At 38.0% G+C, this 19,735-nt stretch overlaps 1 protein-coding gene across 1 annotated transcript; it reads left to right on the top strand.

The window, feature by feature from the left end:
* Positions 1–7,775: 7,775 nt before the first annotated feature.
* SLC30A1 (solute carrier family 30 member 1) lies at positions 7,776–18,299 on the top strand. The gene is made up of 2 exons (XM_026683057.2): positions 7,776–8,801; positions 13,358–18,299. The coding sequence occupies exons 1-2, from the start codon at positions 8,183–8,185 to the stop codon at positions 14,254–14,256; spliced, it is 1,518 nt and encodes a 505-aa protein (XP_026538842.1). The 5' UTR covers positions 7,776–8,182; the 3' UTR covers positions 14,257–18,299.
* Positions 18,300–19,735: the final 1,436 nt, after the last annotated feature.

Raw genomic sequence — 19,735 nt, 5'->3', positions numbered from 1 at the left:
CCAGGATAGACATTTTAATACTGTCTCTTTAAGAGCATGCTAAAAACTACAATTGGGTGTGGTTACTCAAACGGCCATAAGATGGAGCCAGAAACCTGGGTTGTTTTAGTCTTAGCCCTAGTCTCAGAAGAGAGTGTATCTCTGTTTCCTTCTGTTGGAAAGTATTGCTGTTGCTCCATTTCTTCTAATTGACTGATATTACTGGATTTAATGTAAGTCTGATACTGAACTGTTTTTGACACTGGAATTTGATATTTGGATTATCCCTGGATGAAAACTGACTGATTTTACCTGTGAATGACTTTGGACTGCCTATTTTGAACTTTGTTTAAACCTTTCTGGAAGTAAAACCCTACATTTACTGTACAGTGTATCTGTATGCTGTGTGTGTATTATTCAAACACTATAATACCTCTCCTAATACCTAACACTCTATACCTCTCCCTGTATGCGCTCATTCTCCTAATGGGGAATTACCTCAACAAAGTTGTCTCAACTGGAAATAAGACAAAGGCAACATTGTGAGAGCATGGCATGCCACTCTTCTATAGCATGTTTGTGCTATGAATAGGGGTTTTTAAGGAAGAACAATGAGAGTATCCTCCATTTTCTAGAAATATTTGCAATATTAAAAAAATAATTTGAAATGGAGAGTATCCTCCATTTTCTAGAAATATTTGCAATATTAAAAATAATAATTTGAACATGCATATTAATTCTTCAGTTATTGGACAGTTATTGTTATTAGAATAAACCTATTTTTTCTTCTTCCAAGTATTAATTATTTTTAGCATTTTTTCCTTCCCGTGAATCATTTTCACTTCCACCCCAGATAACAGATGATTATGTGGAAAGATAAAAATAAATAAAAGGATAACCAATGCTATTTTTCCTACCATCAACTCTGCATTTTATTTCAGTTTAGATTTTTGAACTTTATATTTTATGATGTGTTACTATTGCAAAGTGCTAAACAATGGTTCAGATATATTGGAAATCATGACCTCCACTTTAACAATTAGTTACAGCAAAGTGCATATCATTTATTCATTTTTTTTCTCCTGTCCTATCTTTTAAGCCTACAAGAAAAAGCCTGAAAGCTTTTATCAATAAAAACAAACCAGAATCAAACTAAAATTAAACCCTTGGCTTGTTATCAGGCTATTTCTGGAAAGAAACCAGAGTTATTTGTATCATATAATTAGGGAATCATAATTAGCTTTAACTGAGAGTCTTTTTGTAGGCACGAGAGAGAAGGATATACATGAAACCAAGACTCAGTGTGACACTAGTTTAAGACTTATTTCCGTAAGGCTTATTTTCTGCGACTGCTATGATAATTTTACTGTAAAATTTAGTAAGCCAGACTTGCTGTTTGGGAATTATTTTGCTAATTCAATTGAATGAGAACCTTGCATCTTCTGCTCCTAGATTCTATCCTGGTAATATAATTCTGACTTGTACTCATAAGAGGGAATTTGTGACTACTACTGTGCCATAAATGTTAGCGTTGTCTACAAGTTCCTTATGTGAATATTTTTAATTCTAAAATTTATTATGCAGCTATTTTACTAATCTTTTAAAACTTGGATGCCATTCAACTCTCAATGATCTAATGTACTCTAATGATTATGATTTAATTGACCTTTATCTAATTTCTAGAATTTGGAAGTAACAATAATAATCATTTATTTGTAGGCTAAAAATCAATCAATCAAAGGGCAATTGTTTCTAAATATAGTTGCATTTCCTAAAATATGAACAAAGATCCTTGAAAACTCATATTTAAATAATAGTTTTCGACTTCACCATGAGATTCAGACATTAAGTCACTGAGTTTATAATATGAACAGAAATAAGATACATTTTGTAATTCTCTTATTTTAATCTTTTAGTGTACTCAGCAAATGTGAATATAAGCACATCTTAACCCATCATTTAATATATTTAATTGAATAGGCTGTTACACATGATGCTTACAAGATCCAGAAATTTGACTCTTGACTAATATATTATATGTACAATTTTCTTTTAAATTGCAATTAACTGTCTACAATTGGAAACAGAGTAATTTAAATAGACCCTGACTTTGCATGAATCGTATTAATGTATTGGTACAATAAAATATTAATATGCAAAATATAAAATGAAAAAACAAAAATTAGTAAGGACATGCCTGGCTGAAGTATGGTGTTCTAATTTATGGTGGAACCGCCACTTTGGGACTTCCCTCTCCATAGAGGAACAAATGCTTTGTTCAATCAAGCTGTGAATGCCAGAATGCACCTTTACTATATAGACCATTTACCATTTTTTACAATTTAAAATTATGCCTTCTAATTGAATCTAAAACACGGGTGTCAAACTTGCCATGTCATGTGACATTTTGTGACTTTTTCCCTATTTGCGGAACTGGGGTGGGCATGGACTGCGCATGACGCATCTGGCCCATGGGCCACCAGTTTAATACCCCTGATCTAAATCCTTTTTAACTTCCCAAAACTTTCTTGGCTTACATCATTATTCTATATGTGATTATTAATTTTACTAAGCCTTCTCAGACACACGGTAATGAATTAAAACAACAGATGTGAACTACTTGTTCTAAGTGATTCAGTTTGCTAGTAGAATACAATAACCTTCTTTCCTAAAAGATACCTTCAAACACCATTTCGAACAGATTGAAAAGCAAACAGTTTCAGGAGGTTCTGACTATACTTTCTTTTGTTCTGATCATATACTGATACAAAAATGGCCAACTCACAACTCTTTCTTTCCTAGTATAAAAGTCTTATGCTCTGTCTTACATATTGGCAAAAAAAAATATCAGAAAATAAAATACAAGCTGAATGGTCAATATCTTGTTGATGATCCAAGCTCTGTAAAGGACCTTGGAATACTCATCTCTAATGATCAAAGTGCTAGAGCCCACTGTAACTACATAGCCAAAAAGGCATTAAGAGTTGTTAACCTAATCCTACGTAGCTTTTTCTCTGGTAATATCACACTACCAACTAGAGCATACAAAACATTTGCTAGACCAATACTCGAATACAGCTCATCAATCTGGAACCCACATTACATATCTGATATTAGCACAGTTGAGAAAGTCCAGAAATATTTCACAAAAAGAGTTCTCCACTCCTCTACTCGTTGCAGAATTCCTTATGCCACCAGACTTGAAATTCTAGACCTAGAAAACCTTGAATTACGCCGTCTTTGGTCTGATCTAAGTATGGTATATAAAATCATACATTGCAGTGACTTACCTGTCAATGAATACTTCAGCTTCAACCATAACACAAGAGCACACAATAGATACAAACTCAAGGTTAAACTTGATTGCAGGAAATACAACTTCAGCAACAGAGTGGTCAATGTCTGGAATACTCTACCTGACTCTGTGGTTTCTTCCCCAAACCCCAAAAACTTTAACCTTAGACTGTCTACTATTGACCTCACCCCTTTCCTAAGAGGTCTGTAGTGGGTGTGCATAAGCGCACCAGCGTGCCTACCGTCCCTGTCCTATTGTTTCTTTTTTCTTATATGTACCCATTTCATGTATTCATAATTATGCATATACTTATACCTATTATCTTGTAAGCAATTGACAAATCAAATAAATAAATAAATAAATAAAATAAAAAGTTGTTTCCCTACCATTTGAACAAGATGAGGCCTGCATAGTTATTTGCAAAGGAAGTCCACAGAAAGAAAAAGAAAAGCTAACAATTTCCCCCCACACCAAATTCAGTTGTCTGCTCTGACACAGGCAAGACTGTAAAATATGAAAAAGGAGACTTGCAAATCTGTGAAGAAACTTAAAAGGTTCAGGGAAAGCATGCAGTCACTGAACCACAGCTAAAATGAAGGACTCTCCTGGGTGTCTCATTATGACATTTCTGGGATGGGATGTTCTTTTTATGTGCAGGAAAAACACAGCAACACAGAAGACACAAGAGTACTTTCCCACCATCCTCATCCTTCTCTGTAGTTTTCTCCTGCTGCAATAGTTGCCACTATTGGTTCTTCTTCTCCAGGGTTGCTAGTTGCTCCATCAGCCTCAAGACAGCAATACAAAAAATTGCAGCCAACTGCTTTCTTCCTTCTATCTTCCCTAACATGCTTGTGTTTCATAGATACTTCTTTTTAAAAAAATCAGCTACTGGCTCCTGTTGACCAGGTTATAAAGTTATCTTTCAGAGCAGCTGGGAAAGATAAGGATAGTGGCATACACAATGATGGCTTGGTTACAAGAAGGAAATTGCTTACCCCACAGCTTCAGAGGAAATATTGAAAAATCATCTTTTCAGTGTTTCCTTCAGAGTAAGACTTGCATCAATACTTAATTCAGGTTCCCAAATTATAAACAAAAGCCACAATGTTGTAAGGACACTGAGGGAAAGAGGCAATTTCAGATTAGAATGGCTTCTACATATAGGAGCAATATCTTGGGAATTAAATAGTTTAGTCAGTGGGAATATCTGTGTTTAATGTAACACTCCATTAGCACTGTATCCAACTCATATAGAAAGTCTCTAAGTATATTATTAGTACAAATTAAATTATTTTTCTCAGGAATACAGTTAAATGTTTTGGGAGCCCTACTTTTTTCAGAACTTTCCATAGTTTCATGTGATCGATACAGTCAAAGATCTTTCTACAATCAATGAAGCACAAGCAGCTAGTATTCAATATATGACCACAATTGAACCCCAAGTTCCCATTACTAAATAAGGTAGCTGTTAAGTGAGTTTTGCCTCATTTTACAACCTTTCTTGCTATACTTGTTAAGTGAATCACTGCAGTGTTACATTAGTAACACAGTTGTTAAGTAACTCTGACTTCTCCATTAATTTTGCTTGTCAGAAGGTTGAAAAAAGTGATCACATGACCTCAGGACACTGTCATAAATACCTTCCAGCTGCCAAGTGTCCAAATGTGATTATGGGGATGCTGTAATGGTAATGTAAAAAGGCATAAGTCAATTTTTAGTGCCCTTGTAACTTCGAATGGTTTCTAAATTATTAGCAACAGAAAGTATAAAAAGAAAAGTTATGCAAAAAGAACAAGAGAAAATATAGAAGTGAAAAAGAAATAGAAAAAAAGAAATAGAAAAAAAATTAAAAAGAAAATGAACATGCAAAAATATTTTTGCACTTTTATTTCTCTTAATCTTTCTTATTTTTCAACTTTTTATTCTTTGAAATAATAGAAAATACTGGTAGCTTGGGTTTTAGGTTTTGGCATGGTTTGCTCTTGGAGCTTGACATTTAGTTCCTGAACATTTTATTACCAGATTAGGTTGTCCTATTCCTCTTGATATCTATGTTGTGTGTGCTCTTGTGGTCAGTTGGCCATATGACTGGTTGTTTGTTTGGAACTATATTTAAATTTTGAGCAGTTGATTGATTCTCTTGCTGACTGGTTATTCGAATGGTTTGGTTTCTTACAAATTCATATGCTGGATTTAAATCAATATGCTTGTTAATTATTCCTTTAGTAGAATACCAGGCTTCAATAAATTCATATGTGTGGTGTTGACATGACCAATGATTTTTGTTCCTTCCCAATTGAACTGGTGTTGTTTGTTGTCAATGTGGTTCGAGATCAGATTTTCGTTTGTGTTGTTTAACTGCTAGTCAATGTTATTGAATCCTTGTTTTCAATTGCCTTCCTGTTCTTGTCTAACTTTTGTTTTTGAAAATCAATAAAGTTATATAAAAAAGGTTATGACCCAAGTATCCTGTACTGTTTTATCCTTTGCAATAATGTTACCTCAGCTTAGAAAATAATTTTAAAGGCAAAGACTCTGCTGGACTGCATTCAGTCTCTGATCTTGGACACAACCATAAACTTTGTAGCAAAGAAATTGTTTGCATTGTCTCCTTCCTCCCCACCCCCCATGGTACTTCTCCATTTATACTGAAATCTGAGTATTTCCAGGGGAACTCCCACCAAGCACTATCTGGGCCTGACCTCACTTAGCCTTTTTCTGTCAGCCAGGTGCTGCCACCTGGTGTGACACAGTAAAAAAAATAAAAAAGTAGCACCAAAATTTTTTTTTTTTTTTTTATTAAATAAAAGTATGTAAGAAAGGAAAAACCAAGCTGTAACCACAAACCCACCCCTTTCCTAGGCACTTCATGTGTTCCTTGTGATAGGCTGGGTGAACAGTGTCCGATCCCAGAGTTTAATGTTTATAGCATCTAAAAAGGCTAAGGAGACAGTTTGGGATAGTGGTTAAAGCACTGGGTTGGAAAGTTGTTGTTGTTGCAAACTGTAGTTGTTGCTTGATGCAATGGCCACCATACTAACAGGTCTCTCTGGAAACCTTTTAAAACCAATCCAATCAAAACGCATTTAGAGTTAGTGGAACTAAGAAAATTAAATTCATATTCTTCTTGAGGCCTCAGAGAGGACGGGAGGGATGGCTTTTTGTCTACGCCCGGCCTGTCTATCCTCAGCCCTAGAGGGTCTCTTAGGGGCTAGAGCCTTGGCTCTAATCCTAGCTGCTGCCTCCAGACCAGCAGACCTGGGCTTAGGGGGTCACCCTGCGACCCAAAGTTGACGGCTGAAAGGAAACAGGGCTTCCGTCCTCCTAAGAGAAGAAGTTCTTTTAATGTAAATACGGAGGGCCCTCCTAAATCTTGCATCTGGGTCTCCTCCTGTCGTAAGCCAGCTGCTGTAGGTGTAAAAGTGGCTGCAGGCACAGGTCTGGCTCCACTGGAGACTTAGTCTGCAGGTGCCGCCATCAAGATCCCCTGAGGCGGCTCAGAAAACTTGAGAGGTCTCAGCACTGATTTGGAGGTTTCCCTGCAAATCATGGGTACTTGAGCCCCCCAGGCGACCAGGCAGTCATACACTACCTATCTGCCAGTTGGTCTGGCTGCCTGTCATCTTGAGGAGGCAAAGTTTGAGGGGTGGCTCTGTATTCAGCCATCCTGGAATCTCTCACAGCCCTGTCAAACTTGTCTTATTGTCTGGGAGATCCAGGCTCTCAGGAAGGATGGCATTTTAAAACACTTCCCCAGGAATGTCATGACAGAGAATAACACGTAGCATCCTAGTCTGAGCTTCCTTTGCAGGAAAGAGGCAGGATGCGAACCTCAGCAGTTTTCTTTATTTCAAACCCAAGCAGGGTTAATTCGGCAGATACCGACGCAGGGCTATTTTGCGGGAGGAGCGCTGCGCCTGCCGTGCCGGGTGCACGCCGGCAGGTTTCAACTCGTCCTGGCCGCCCCCGCTCCCATTCCAGCTGCCCTTCCCTCGTCTTATTCCACGTCACGGTGCGGTGGCAAGACGCGGAGGTGGGGGAGAGCTGTCAGTGTCACCCAGGGAAAAGGAGAAGTTCGGGCCGGGTGCCAAGCAGTTTCTGTAAAAGAAACGGCCGCCTCCGCTTGGCGGGGCGTGTGGAAAACCAGGGCGAAGGGTGGACTGGTTGGGGGGGGGTGGAAGGGCGGGAGGAGAAAAAAAGGAAACGTTCCCCTCGATACCCGCCACCACCTTTTGCACCAGTCCCGAGAAAAATAACTCTTTCGGGGGCGGCTCCGAAGAGGGAGATTGATAGGATGCTACACATCGCCATCGAGCATCTCTTCCAATGAAAACGATCGCCCCGCCTTTTAGGCGGGACCTACGAAAAGCCTGAGGTAAGGCAGGCCAATAGGAAAGCCGCCTGGAAGCTCGGCGGATGGTTTATCGAGAGGCCAATCCCGTCGGGAGGTGTGAGCGATGCCGCCCGGTTGCCGGGGTCGTAGCCAATGAGGAAGATCCAGAGAGGCGGAGCCTAGCGGCGGGTGGCTCCGGGGTTCCGTGTGGAAAGGAGTGTTAGGGGGTTCGGGTGCAAAGTTTAGTTTCAAACCGTCTGCAAAGAGCGGCGGGGTGGTTGCTGCCGCTTCTTGGAACGCGGGCGATATATAGAAGGGAGACAGCGCGGCGGCTCAGAGAGATGGTTCGTTGATAGTGACGATCACAACAACCCTTTTGGCCCGCGGGAGAGCAGAAGCCCCGGCACCGGGGGGAGAATTACCGCGGAGGCTAGCCGCGTCGAGAGGGGCGATTTCCCCGGCGGCTGCCTCTGACGAGAGGCGTTGCTTTCCCCGCTCCTCTTCCCTCGCGGGTTTGGGTTGCGGCAGCGGCGCCTTTGCGAAGCGGCTGAGTGGCTCCGCAGGCCGGCAGCATGGGCGTGGAGAGTCCGGGCGAGTGGCCGGTTCCGCGACGGCACGGCCGGCGGCGGGTCCGCCTGATGTGCATGCTGGCGCTGACTTTCGGCTTCTTCGTGGTGGAGGTGGTGGTGAGCCGGCTGACGTCGTCGCTGGCCATGCTCTCGGACTCCTTCCACATGCTCTCCGACGTGATGGCTCTGGTGGTGGCCCTGGTGGCCGTGCGCTTCGCCCAGCGCACCCGCGCCACCAAGAAGAACACCTTCGGTTGGGTGCGGGCCGAGGTGATGGGCGCCCTGGTCAACGCCGTCTTCCTGACCGCCCTCTGCTTCACCATCTTTCTGGAAGCCATCGAGCGCTTCACCGAGCCCCATGAGATCGAGCAGCCCTTGGTGGTCATCGGCGTCGGAGCCGCCGGGCTGCTCATCAACGTCCTGGGGCTCTGCCTCTTCCACCAGCACGGCGCCGGCGGCCACGGCCATTCCCATGGCGGGAACGGAGGGGGAAGCCACCGGCGGAGCGGTGCCCGGGCCGGCAAGGCGGAGCCGCCTCCCGACGACCTACATAAAGAAGAGGAGACCAACACCCTGGTGGACAATTTCAACAGCTCCAATGGAGTCAGCCTGGAGAAGCTGGGTGAGCTGAGGAAGGTGGGGTGGGCTGCGGAGGGGCTTCCGCCCTGATCCGATGGTGTCCAGAGGTACCGAGATCCGAGCATGCACCAGAAAGGGCTTTTTTTTAAGCCTGTGAAAAAACCCTGGGCTTGAATTCCGTCTTGCCCTACACCCCAAGCCCTCCTGACCCAAAGTGGATTTGTGATTTCCCCTTGGGCCGATCAGTGGCAAGAGATTTGATCCTTTGCTGATCTGCCTTTCCTCTGAGATTGTGCCATGCTGACCCTAATTTACTGTCTTGGCAACCCACTGCCATGGTTACTGTTACCTCATCATGCCCCAGCAGACACTTTTGAGCATCTTTCGCTTTGGGAGATTGCAACTTTTCCCCTCTAATGTGTTATATTAATGTCATTTGTTCACTACATTTCCTAGATCTTACCACCTTAAATAGGCCTTTCCAGGATTCTTCATTGGGCCCTAAAGAGAAGGCTTCTTGTACTTCATTTTACTATAATCCGAGGGAATTCAGAAAACCCAGAATATGGGGAATGGTCCCATGAATTATTCAAGAACAAAACTTCATGAACCCCAGTTTCACTAAAACACAAAAACAAATACTCAGGTTTTAGATAACTTTCCTGTGTTGTAGGGAATTTAAAGTAATTAAAATAGTTAATGTGCCTTGTATAGAAGAAAATTTCTTCAGTGTTCCTCTTTTGCACTTTTCTTCCATGTATCTCAATAACTGGCAGACTTTATGTAATGTTGGCTCTAATTGGTTGATTTTTTTTTTACAGCAGCAAAATTTGACATAGAACTTAATTATATTAGAAAGTATATTATACATAGACACCAGCTGTCATGGTAGATCTGGTATGTAGCTCTCTCTGAGCATACACAGAATATTTGTCATTCTTTATCCAATTATGTAGTCTATAGGTTTTTTTTTTTACCAACATGAAATATTGAGAAGCCATCAGCGCAGGACACCAATAAGTTTTCTGCAGCCTTTATTCTGATTTAATCAGTTTAAGTCTGCTGTCATTAGAGATTTAATCATCATGTCATCTACATTTTTGGACAAAATTATATGGATTATTTGAGAGCTAGTGTTGTGTGCTTGCTCTTAATTTCTACTCCACCCTCTGCCATGAAAATTCATTGGATGGGTTTAGGAAGGTTGCTGTCCTCTTAGGCCAACATACTTCACAGAGTGGGTTTTGAGAAAAATAGGAAATGCAACTGGTGTGTATGCCACTTCCATCTTCTGAATCAAAGGCAGAATATAAATATATAAATATATGTAAGTGCAGAATTGTTCCTTTAAGGGCTAGCTACATTACAGATGAGGAACTTATTCCCTGTCATGGAAATTAATCCCTCTGGCAATATTCTATAGTTAGAATAATTGTAATTTAGTTTTAATTTAGAAATGTTGATTTATTCATAATTTAATCAGAGTTCTGAGATCATTTCTGAAGCAGATTGGTTGGTAGGATTTATTGCCATTGTTCATCTCTTGGCATAAGTGTTATTTTATGTAAGCAACTGCTTTTCTTACAAGTTTGCATTTGGCCTTGGGATCATTGTTGGCTGATTTATGCAATAAGATCGATTTTGGCAGTGTGATTTTGCAGCTGTATTTGCCTCTCCTTCTCTCCCCCCCCCCAATTTAAAAACTAGTTCTATTTTTGGATGATGATGCTGGAAATGCTTTTCAGAATTATGGTATTTATGGGTAACCCAGATTATTTAATCTAGGTTTTTCAGATTACTAGTGAGGCATAAATGATCCCTGGCAATAGTTCATTGTGATGACACTTAGACTGAAGATAACTTTGTCAACATGGTAGTTTGTCTACCATGTCTCCCTATTCACAGAGTTTTGGTTCTAAGAATAAACATGTCTCCTTAAGAAGTTCCTGTAGTGCAGGGGTGTCAAACTCATGGCCTGCAGGCCGGATGTGTCATGTGCTGGCCCTGCCCGGTTTAGTGAAGGGGAAAAAAGTCCCAATACGTCACATGAAGCCCTGAGTTTGACACCCCTGCTGTAGTGGCTGTTAAAGCTTGAAAGTTTTAGGCACACATCTTTAGCTAGAAGCACATATGTACAGCATTCCTGGTAGATTAATACATTATATAATTTCTGTTTTCAGCACCATAAACTCTTGATCTCTACCATTGGGAGTTGTAAAAATCATTACAGAGGTGGAGTCAGTTTAATGAAATGAGTGGGAGATGATTCAAGTTCCACCGGTTACATTGCTGGAACCATTGAGCCAATAGCATTTTTCTCATCAGCATCTGCAACATAACTACTCTTAAAACCATTTTGTAATACAACACACAGACAATGGTCTCTCTTGATATAATGGCTGTTTTGTCCTTTTTGTTTTTCAGCATGAAAACAATTGCTTATTTTTTGCCTACAGAATGCTGCTGATCCAAATTTAGAATGTCACTGAAAGTGTGGGCAAAAAGGCAATTTTCATTCTCCTGTTGAATCTGCAGTTTTATATAGTTCCTTCCCCAAGATGTTGGTTCTCTGGAAAAAAAATCACTGAGTGCAAATTTTCCTGATGTTTTGCATTTTTGTTTTACTATAGTCAGCATGTGCTGTATTTGGACAGTATTATTTGATGTGAAACAAATTAAATTTAGTCTGTTGTCTGATATTCAAATAAACCTTTTTTTTTGGAAAGCTTAGAACATTGAGATTCTGAGTGTAGATTTTTTTTCAGATGATGATGGTGCTTCATCATTTTGTCTTTTTGTTAGCTTTCTGTAATGTAAATGACCTATATTCTTTCAGGACTTTGTTTTGGTAGTAAACGCTACTTCATCCTTATAGTATTTTTGGCATTCTTTTGTGCGTAATGCTTTCACTTGGCAATTTTCTTTTTATTTACATTGGCTTCAATTGTCACTTTTTAAAAAATTAGGCACTGTGACTAAGGCTTGCCTGAGACCGGAGCTTGAGCAGATCAAGTCCATTTCTAGCATATCCTCAGGGACTGACCATTAAGAGGCCAGGTTTATGAGTATATGCAATTATGCATAGCGCACATGTGAAACTGCCTCTAGTTTCTTCCTATCTATTTAATCCATAGTAGGTGGTTTTCCACCATAATTCAGTCTAACCACATGGGGACTAGCTAGAGTAGAGAACAATGACTACTTTAATTTCCCTGCAGCTTTTTAAATTGATTTGCCCCTCCTTCTCTTTCTCAACCATTGGAGCCAGCCATGGAATTCTTGCTTCTCAAAATCATTAGAAAAGCAAACATGAATAAAGTCGAAAACTGACAAACTTCCCTGAAAAGTTTGTCTCCCTTCCTTCCACTACATCTGGGGGACAATTCACTGGAAATAATGCTAAGTTTTACAAGGAGAAGAGATATTGATGGAAATAATTTTCTGGATCATTGTGAATTAGTTTAGGATATATTAATGTAATTGGAAGCAAAACCTGATACCAAAATCCAGAATATTTTGCATTTCACCTGTGAAAAGTGATGAATACCAGTAGTATAAGTTATTGCATTTAACAGTATATAGTGATGGTCAGGATACGCTAACTGATGCTCTTCTAATGTTTTGATTTGAACACCCATATACTAGCATGGTCAATAGTGAGAGCATTAGCTTTCATTTTCCTTAAACAATCCTCTCTCCTTTTGCCTGATAATTTCCACTGCATCCTCGATAGTTTCAATGTGTGTATGCATTCAGGCATATATAAATTATTGTATCTGCAGTGATAGTTTTTCTGTGTGTATATGTTATGCACAATGGGTGTTTTATTTTTTGAAAGTAAATTGTTGATTATGCTCAAGAGAACAGATGTTTGAAAATAGCAAATTTCTCAGCTGTTTCTCCAAAACTTTTAGCATATGCCTACATATTCTTTTTTCCTTTTATTTGTCTAACTATGATGATTAGAATTTTGCCTTAATTAGTTTCATAAATGTAGAAAAGCTAATGAGTCCTTGAGCAAAGAGATTGGCTGTGAATCATAAACCAGCCTTTCCCATTGTGGAATTCTTCAGAATTGCTAGCCGACTCCCTTAATTATTAGTCAGTTTGACAGCATGGCTGAGGATTATGGTAGTTGATCCAAAGTATCTTGAAAGCACTGGATTGGTGATTGCTGCTTTGAAGCTTTGGTCTGAAGCTAATGTCAGGATCTAGAGGAGAACCATTTGTCCAACTTAAAAAGATTGCATCAGCAGTCCTGCATAACATTTTATTTTAATTTACCACTTAAAATTAGAATGTTTTGAAAGGAGAGGAGAATAATTTTGGTTACTTGCTAAAACATTAACATTGGGCCTTCTGTTACATGCTGTAAATAGGTCTAGGTTATGGAAAAATTGAAGCTCCCTGTTCTTGAACCCTGAAGAGATCATTAATGTCACCATAAGGCAGACATACTAACTTAAATACTTCTGAATCCAGATTTCTGCTAAGAAAACTATTTTTAATTAATCTCCTTCACTGATTACATTAACATAATGTTGCTAACTCAGTTACAGATTTCATATTTGCATAACACTGTTGCTTTTGTCTTTGCAGGTGATGCAGTAAAAGACAGCCAAATGGAACTGCAACCAAATGGAAATATTGGCAGTCATACCTCTTTAGACATGGAGATTGACGAAGACACCAGTGGTCAGCTCAATATGCGTGGAGTGTTCCTTCATGTTCTCGGAGATGCCTTGGGTTCAGTTATTGTAGTAGTGAATGCCATAATATTTTATTCTTACTGGACTCCATGCCCAGAGGTTGGGGATTGCATCAATGTTTGTGTTAATGACCACTGTAAAAACTCCACTCAGTTTTCTCCAGTGGAACTAGAGCAAATCCCTAAAGCTGGTCCTTGTTGGGTTCTGTATTTAGACCCTTCACTTTGTCTGATCATGGTTTGCATTCTACTCTATACTACTTATCCTCTGCTTAAAGAATCTGCTCTTATTCTTTTGCAAACTGTTCCTAAGCAAATTGATATTCGCTCTTTAAATGAGAAACTCCGTAAACTGGAAGATGTAGAAGCTGTCCATGAATTGCATGTTTGGCAGCTGGCAGGAAGCAGGATAATTGGCACTGCTCATATCAAATGTAGGGATCCAGAATCCTATATGAAAGTGGCAAAAGATATTAAGAACATTTTTCATGATGAAGGGATACACGCTACAACCATTCAGCCTGAATTTGCCATCGTAAGCTCTGATGAAGGTGTAAGTAAATGTGAACTTCCCTGCAGAACCCAGTGTGCTCTGAAGCAATGTTGTGGGACTGTGGAAAAGGCTACGGGAAAGAAGATCGAAAAGTCCCCTTCAGTTAGTATTTCTTGCTCAGAAATAGTTATTGACACTCCACATCACAAAACCCGGAGGACTAAATCAGAATGCATACCTGCTGTAAAATTAGAAGCAGAACCTAACCCCAACAAACAGTTTGAATCATCTTTGTAACTTCTAAAGTTATGCCGAATGAAGTATGGCTTCAAGTACAAATTAATTGCAAGAAAAAAAAAGACTATTAAAAAGAGAAGTTTTAAAGAAATGTAGATATTGAAATTCTGTCCTTTTTACTACAGTGAAATCCTGTTGAAAAGAACATGCCGTCCTGACACAACATAATGTTTGTGTTAACTTGAGACTAAATGACACAACGTTAATACATAACCAGTTTCAACTTTATGCCTGATGAATTGAATTAAAAATTAAAATGATTCTTCAAATGAAATTTTCCCTTTTCCCTGAAATTAGTTTGTATTAAGCTTCTTGTTCTGTTTGTTGATTTGTGTGTGTATGTGTGTGTGTGAGAGAGAGACCTTTGTAAAAATTACAACTATTGGGAGAGGACACCAAACTTGGCAGAATCTTTTCAAAAGGTTAGCCACTTAACGTGGTTACATTTCCTATTAGATGAATACTATTTTAAAACAAATATACTATGTAGCATTAATAATGGAAATTTAAATATATGTCCATTGACAAATATCCCATGTTTGTATTGGACCTGTGACATAACAAAAATCAGCTTACTAAATATGAATTGGAAAATTACTTGCATATCACCTGGACTGTAAAAGGTATAAGACAAAAATAGTTTACACTTCTTTTCTCCTTTCCTTATTATATAAATCTTAGAATTTAAACTCTATAATAGAGTTTGCTGGGACTAGAACAGCCAGAGCTGGTCTCTGTCTTAGCAGTGTTATCTATGGTGTACTGGAATAGAGATATTGCATCTGATTTTTAAGTAAAAAAATGGAAAAATGTAACAGATCAAATTCATCAGCATATATTTGCTAAATTTTTAATATATTTCTTACTTGTAAACATATTTATGACTTAACTGTGCCATTTTTTTTGTTGGATAAAATTACTTAGCTGAACTATTCAATTCAAAGTGAATTCACAGCAGCTGATGGAACAAGATTGCTGCCTGCAGCACTGGCTCAGATACCATGATACATTTTATTGGTGCAGCAGGAATGAATTGCAGCAAACTTGGAGCTGATGGGCACACACATTTTCTCCAGCCTATCCATGACAACTAATGATAAGGTTTTGCTTATTAGTTTCACTTTAGTGTTCACCCAAATCCTAAACCATTATCTTAATTTATTTTCAAAATAACATTCAAGGTATTCAAAAATTCAAGAAACAGGATTGGATTGGATGGAATTTCTGCTAGCCATAGTTTGCCAGCTTTGGAAAAGCTAAAAAGTGATTTATCAAAAGAGAAGCAAATACTTCTGGGTTTTCTTTTGGCTATGTAAGAGAAGGGACTGGAAGGCATGTGAGACAAAATCTTTATTCCAATTATAGTAAATCCATTTTCTCTTAACTGTATTCCATCTACAGTAAGTAATATGCCCAGTAGTTAGGAGCAGTGGGATAAATTAGTTCAAAACATTTTGAAAGCACTAGATTGCTGGACACTATTATGAATGATGGTTATTGTGATGTCGGAACAGCCTTCAGTCAGTACTCTTACTGTGACAGTTTGCATAATCTAAGACAACTCCTTCCTAATTCAATCTTATATTGGGAAGATTTTAAAGGCAATTCCACAAAATACTTAGTAAAATAAATAGAAGAGGGCATCTCAATTCTGTTAGTCACTTGTATGTGGATTTATAAACCTACTCTAGCACTAGTTAAAAGTTTTAAGCTGCAAAGTAGGGCTGATTACAAATTTTTACTTGACATTAATGTCAATACTGAAGCATTTTTAGAGCTATTAACACATAGAGAAAAGCCAACAAAGAAAGAATGCAGGTGTGGTAAGTGTTGCAGTCCATCTTTATATTGCAAAACAAAGCTATTACATAGTTAACATTATGGTGTGTTACATTTTACTTCTAAAATGATCAAATATAAGCAAAGCATTTGTGTTTATTTTGTTTAAAGACCACTTGTTAATACTCATAATTAGTTTCCATACATCATTCCAAGCATGAAATAATTTTTGTGTGATATAATTCTCATGTTGCTAGCCTGATTGAAAAAAAATGTTTTGAAAATTTCATGTTTTTCTATTCTATGGACAATGTAATATTCACGGAGCCAGAACTAGAAATGTGCAAGCATGTATGTATGTATGAACACACAAAAAACTAAATATAAAATACTATAAATTAGAAGTCTTACAGCTAAAGCTTCATAATTTTTGAATGCTTTAGTTTGTATTCATTAAAAATTACAAGCCTTACTTTTTAACTTCTTAGCATGAACTGGCTGATTTTATTTAGGTTAGTTTGTGTACACAATGGAATATACAGTAATGGCCTGTTTCTGATTTTTATTTCTTTGAAAAGAAACTGCTGCATCATCTCAGTAAAGCATGAAATTTAGCTACTATTTTTGAGTATATTAATACAGTGATAAAATAGGAAAGCATCTTATATATTTGTCAGGTTTGGTCCTGGTTTTTTATTATACATCAGCTTGTTTTTGTGGCAGAATATGTTGTATCATACCTGTTTTCACAGGTAATCTTTCAGAAATATTAGCCAGGTCATTTCCTAGTTATATTTTAAATAAAATTGAACATCTTAAATATCTTTACAGGATGCTTTTTTCTTTATGAACTTGATCATATCGAATAATGGGGCCAATTTTGCAAGTCTTTTTTTCTGATTGGCACTGTATGGGTAGGGGATGTTTAAATTAGAATTACACCAGTGATAGCAGACACATTCTGCTTGATATGTGTTTTTGTGATAATTATCTATTGTACAATAAATGTGAGATTGCTCTGTGAATCTATTTTGCTACAATTTCACATTATTTCCCCCCAGAAGTTATAGTGTGTGTGTGTGTGTGTGTGTGTGTGTGTGTGTGTGTGTATATATATGTGTGTGTGTGTATATATATATATATATATATATATATATGCCATATATCCATCATGTGCAGTGCGTTTAATCACAAATGCACAATTGAGCAAGTGCTGTGTCACACTATGATATGTAACATGTAAATGCTCAAATGATGATAAATGACTTTATTATCTTTTGCTACTTAAGTGTTTGAAGGAGTGGCCTGTCAAAGAAAGATACGTCTTTCTAAAGCAGGACAATGTGTTTAAAAGTGTTACCGAAAAGTTTTGCAGAATGCTTCAAGACTACTTGAAAGAACTACCGCTCCAGATCTCTTTGTTAAGGTTTGCCTTTCTGTTAGCCATGAGCACTGGGCAAACTTTTGCTATATGTAAAGCAATTTGTAACTGGGGCCTGTTTTGGAGAGAACCAAGTACTGAGTCCGTTGTGTTAATGGGAAACAGTGGGGATAAATGCACTTTTTGACACTTCTTGAAGGGGGAAATCGTTTTAACTTTGCATCACCTTTTCTTGATTTTTAAAAAAGTTTTATGAAACATGTATTGCATATGTAAGGGTATTAAGTAGAATATTTAAATATGCTGCTTTAATTTCTCAACAGCATCAATGTAGCATTTTGGGATTCTTGGCTTATGTTTACAGAACAATTATCAAATATTATCATGTAGATTGTTTCTATCTTTCACTATCTCATTGCCTCTTGGTGGATTGAACGGTACTAATACTTCATGTGCCTAAAATAAGGTATTTGATCATATTCTTGTTTTTCTATGTTAAACCAACTGTAGCCTTACTGATAATGGGAGCTTTCATTCATTTGTATGATCTTGGATTACATCATTAAATTGACCGTGTGAAGACAATTTCCATGTTTTAAAAATATGTGAGCCGCATTTTTCTCTCTCTCCAGTTGCTGAATTTATATATTAAAATGTTCTGGAGCATAGCCTCCAAATCCACATGCTCTGCTATAGGGAGGCAGGCAACCTTTTGCACCCTAGGGATTGTGTTTGAAAACATTGTTTGGGAGATCTAGATGGTATATCTGTATTGATTACAGTACTATCGATAACAATGTGTTTCTGTTAAACCAGTCATGCTGTGGTGTTCCTTTGCCTATAAACTAAAGATTGAGAAGGAAATAAATGTTGTTAAATAACTGATAACTGGCACAATACTTTGTCTTCCCCTTTAACAGCTCTTTCACTTGCTAAAATTCCTTTGGTGGGGTTCATATTATCTATCTAAATGGGAGGTTTGGCTAAATACAGAATTGGTATGAGTGTATACACAAGGTTTTATTTTATCTTAATATCTCAAGCACCAATCTAGCTGGAAGGAGAATGTTTGTCAAGTTTTTTTAGTCCAACTAATCTAAAGCCTTGGAATTTCCTGATTATCTTCCGTCCAAATAACTAGGTTTAACTCTGCTTTCATAATTTCGAATGTCAAGACACAAAAGATCATTCAAACCTGGCTGCACGGTTAGATCCAATATTTTGTACATGTACAATGCATTTTAAAAATAAATGTAATCTTCAGAACCATTAATATAATCTGCAATAGCAATAAATACACAGAATCTGAAATCCCACCCAAATTTAGATGTCTCACTTAGTTACAGCACTCTCAATAGATTATTGCATTGGATAAATCTGTACAAAATATAATCAGAAATGTAGTCACCTTTACAGTAGCTGGTGTCTACGCAGATGTCAGAATCCAGCTGATGATGGTAGATCCAAACATTAAACAGTATGGGGCTTAGTACCTGGGATGCCACCAAGAAATTTTAGAATTATTGATTAGACTGAGAAATAAAGGGGAAAAAATCTCAGGAGAGTGCCATGACAAACTACTTCCATATCATTTCAAGGAAATATATGTGGTCACTTAGTACCTGTTTAAACCTGAAGGAGGACTTATTGTTTATAACACTCAGGAAAACAAACATAAATGGTTTACTTTGCAATTCCATTTTGTGTCATCAAGTCAGTATTGATTATTAGCAACTGCATAGAGAGATTTTCCTCCAGGTTGATTTATTACTTTGCAATTGATTATAACATTTGTAACTTTAAAAGATGTGTCTGAGTTTATTTTCTTCATCAGTCTTCCTGCCATTCCTTTTTTTTTTTTTTTTGGTGTGCCTGTGAGTTTAGCATGGGGGCCAGGATTATCTTGATTTTTCAAATGCTCTGGGAGTTGGGAGCTGAAGAATGAAAAGCATATTAATTAACTGAATAATGCATCTCTTTAAATTATTTTGAAACTGTTTACTGTCCATTTTGTTAGATATCTCCAAATTTTAATATACAAAACCAATGTTCTCCATAAGTCTGCAAAGCTCCAACAAAGACTTTTTGTCTTCATTTAGGAAGGTATTTTTGACCTTCTAGAAGAGGGGTCCCCAAACTTGGCAACTTTAAGTCTTATGGACTTCAACTCTCAGAATTCTCTAGCCAGCTGGAAAATTCTGGGAGTTGAAGTCCACAAATCTTAAAAGTTGCCAAGTTTGGAGACCTCTGTTCTAGAAACTAAAGCAAAGCTTCAAGATGATGTGATCAGAAGCAAATACAATATTTCAAATGGGGATG

Source organism: Notechis scutatus, chromosome 1 (assembly GCF_049901735.1).
Source record: "Notechis scutatus isolate UNSWTSFEM ecotype Mainland chromosome 1, rNotScu1.2, whole genome shotgun sequence".
NCBI lineage: Eukaryota > Metazoa > Chordata > Lepidosauria > Squamata > Elapidae > Notechis > Notechis scutatus.
Note: the sequence above shows the minus strand (reverse complement) of the source record. Positions and strands in the feature narration are given on the sequence as shown.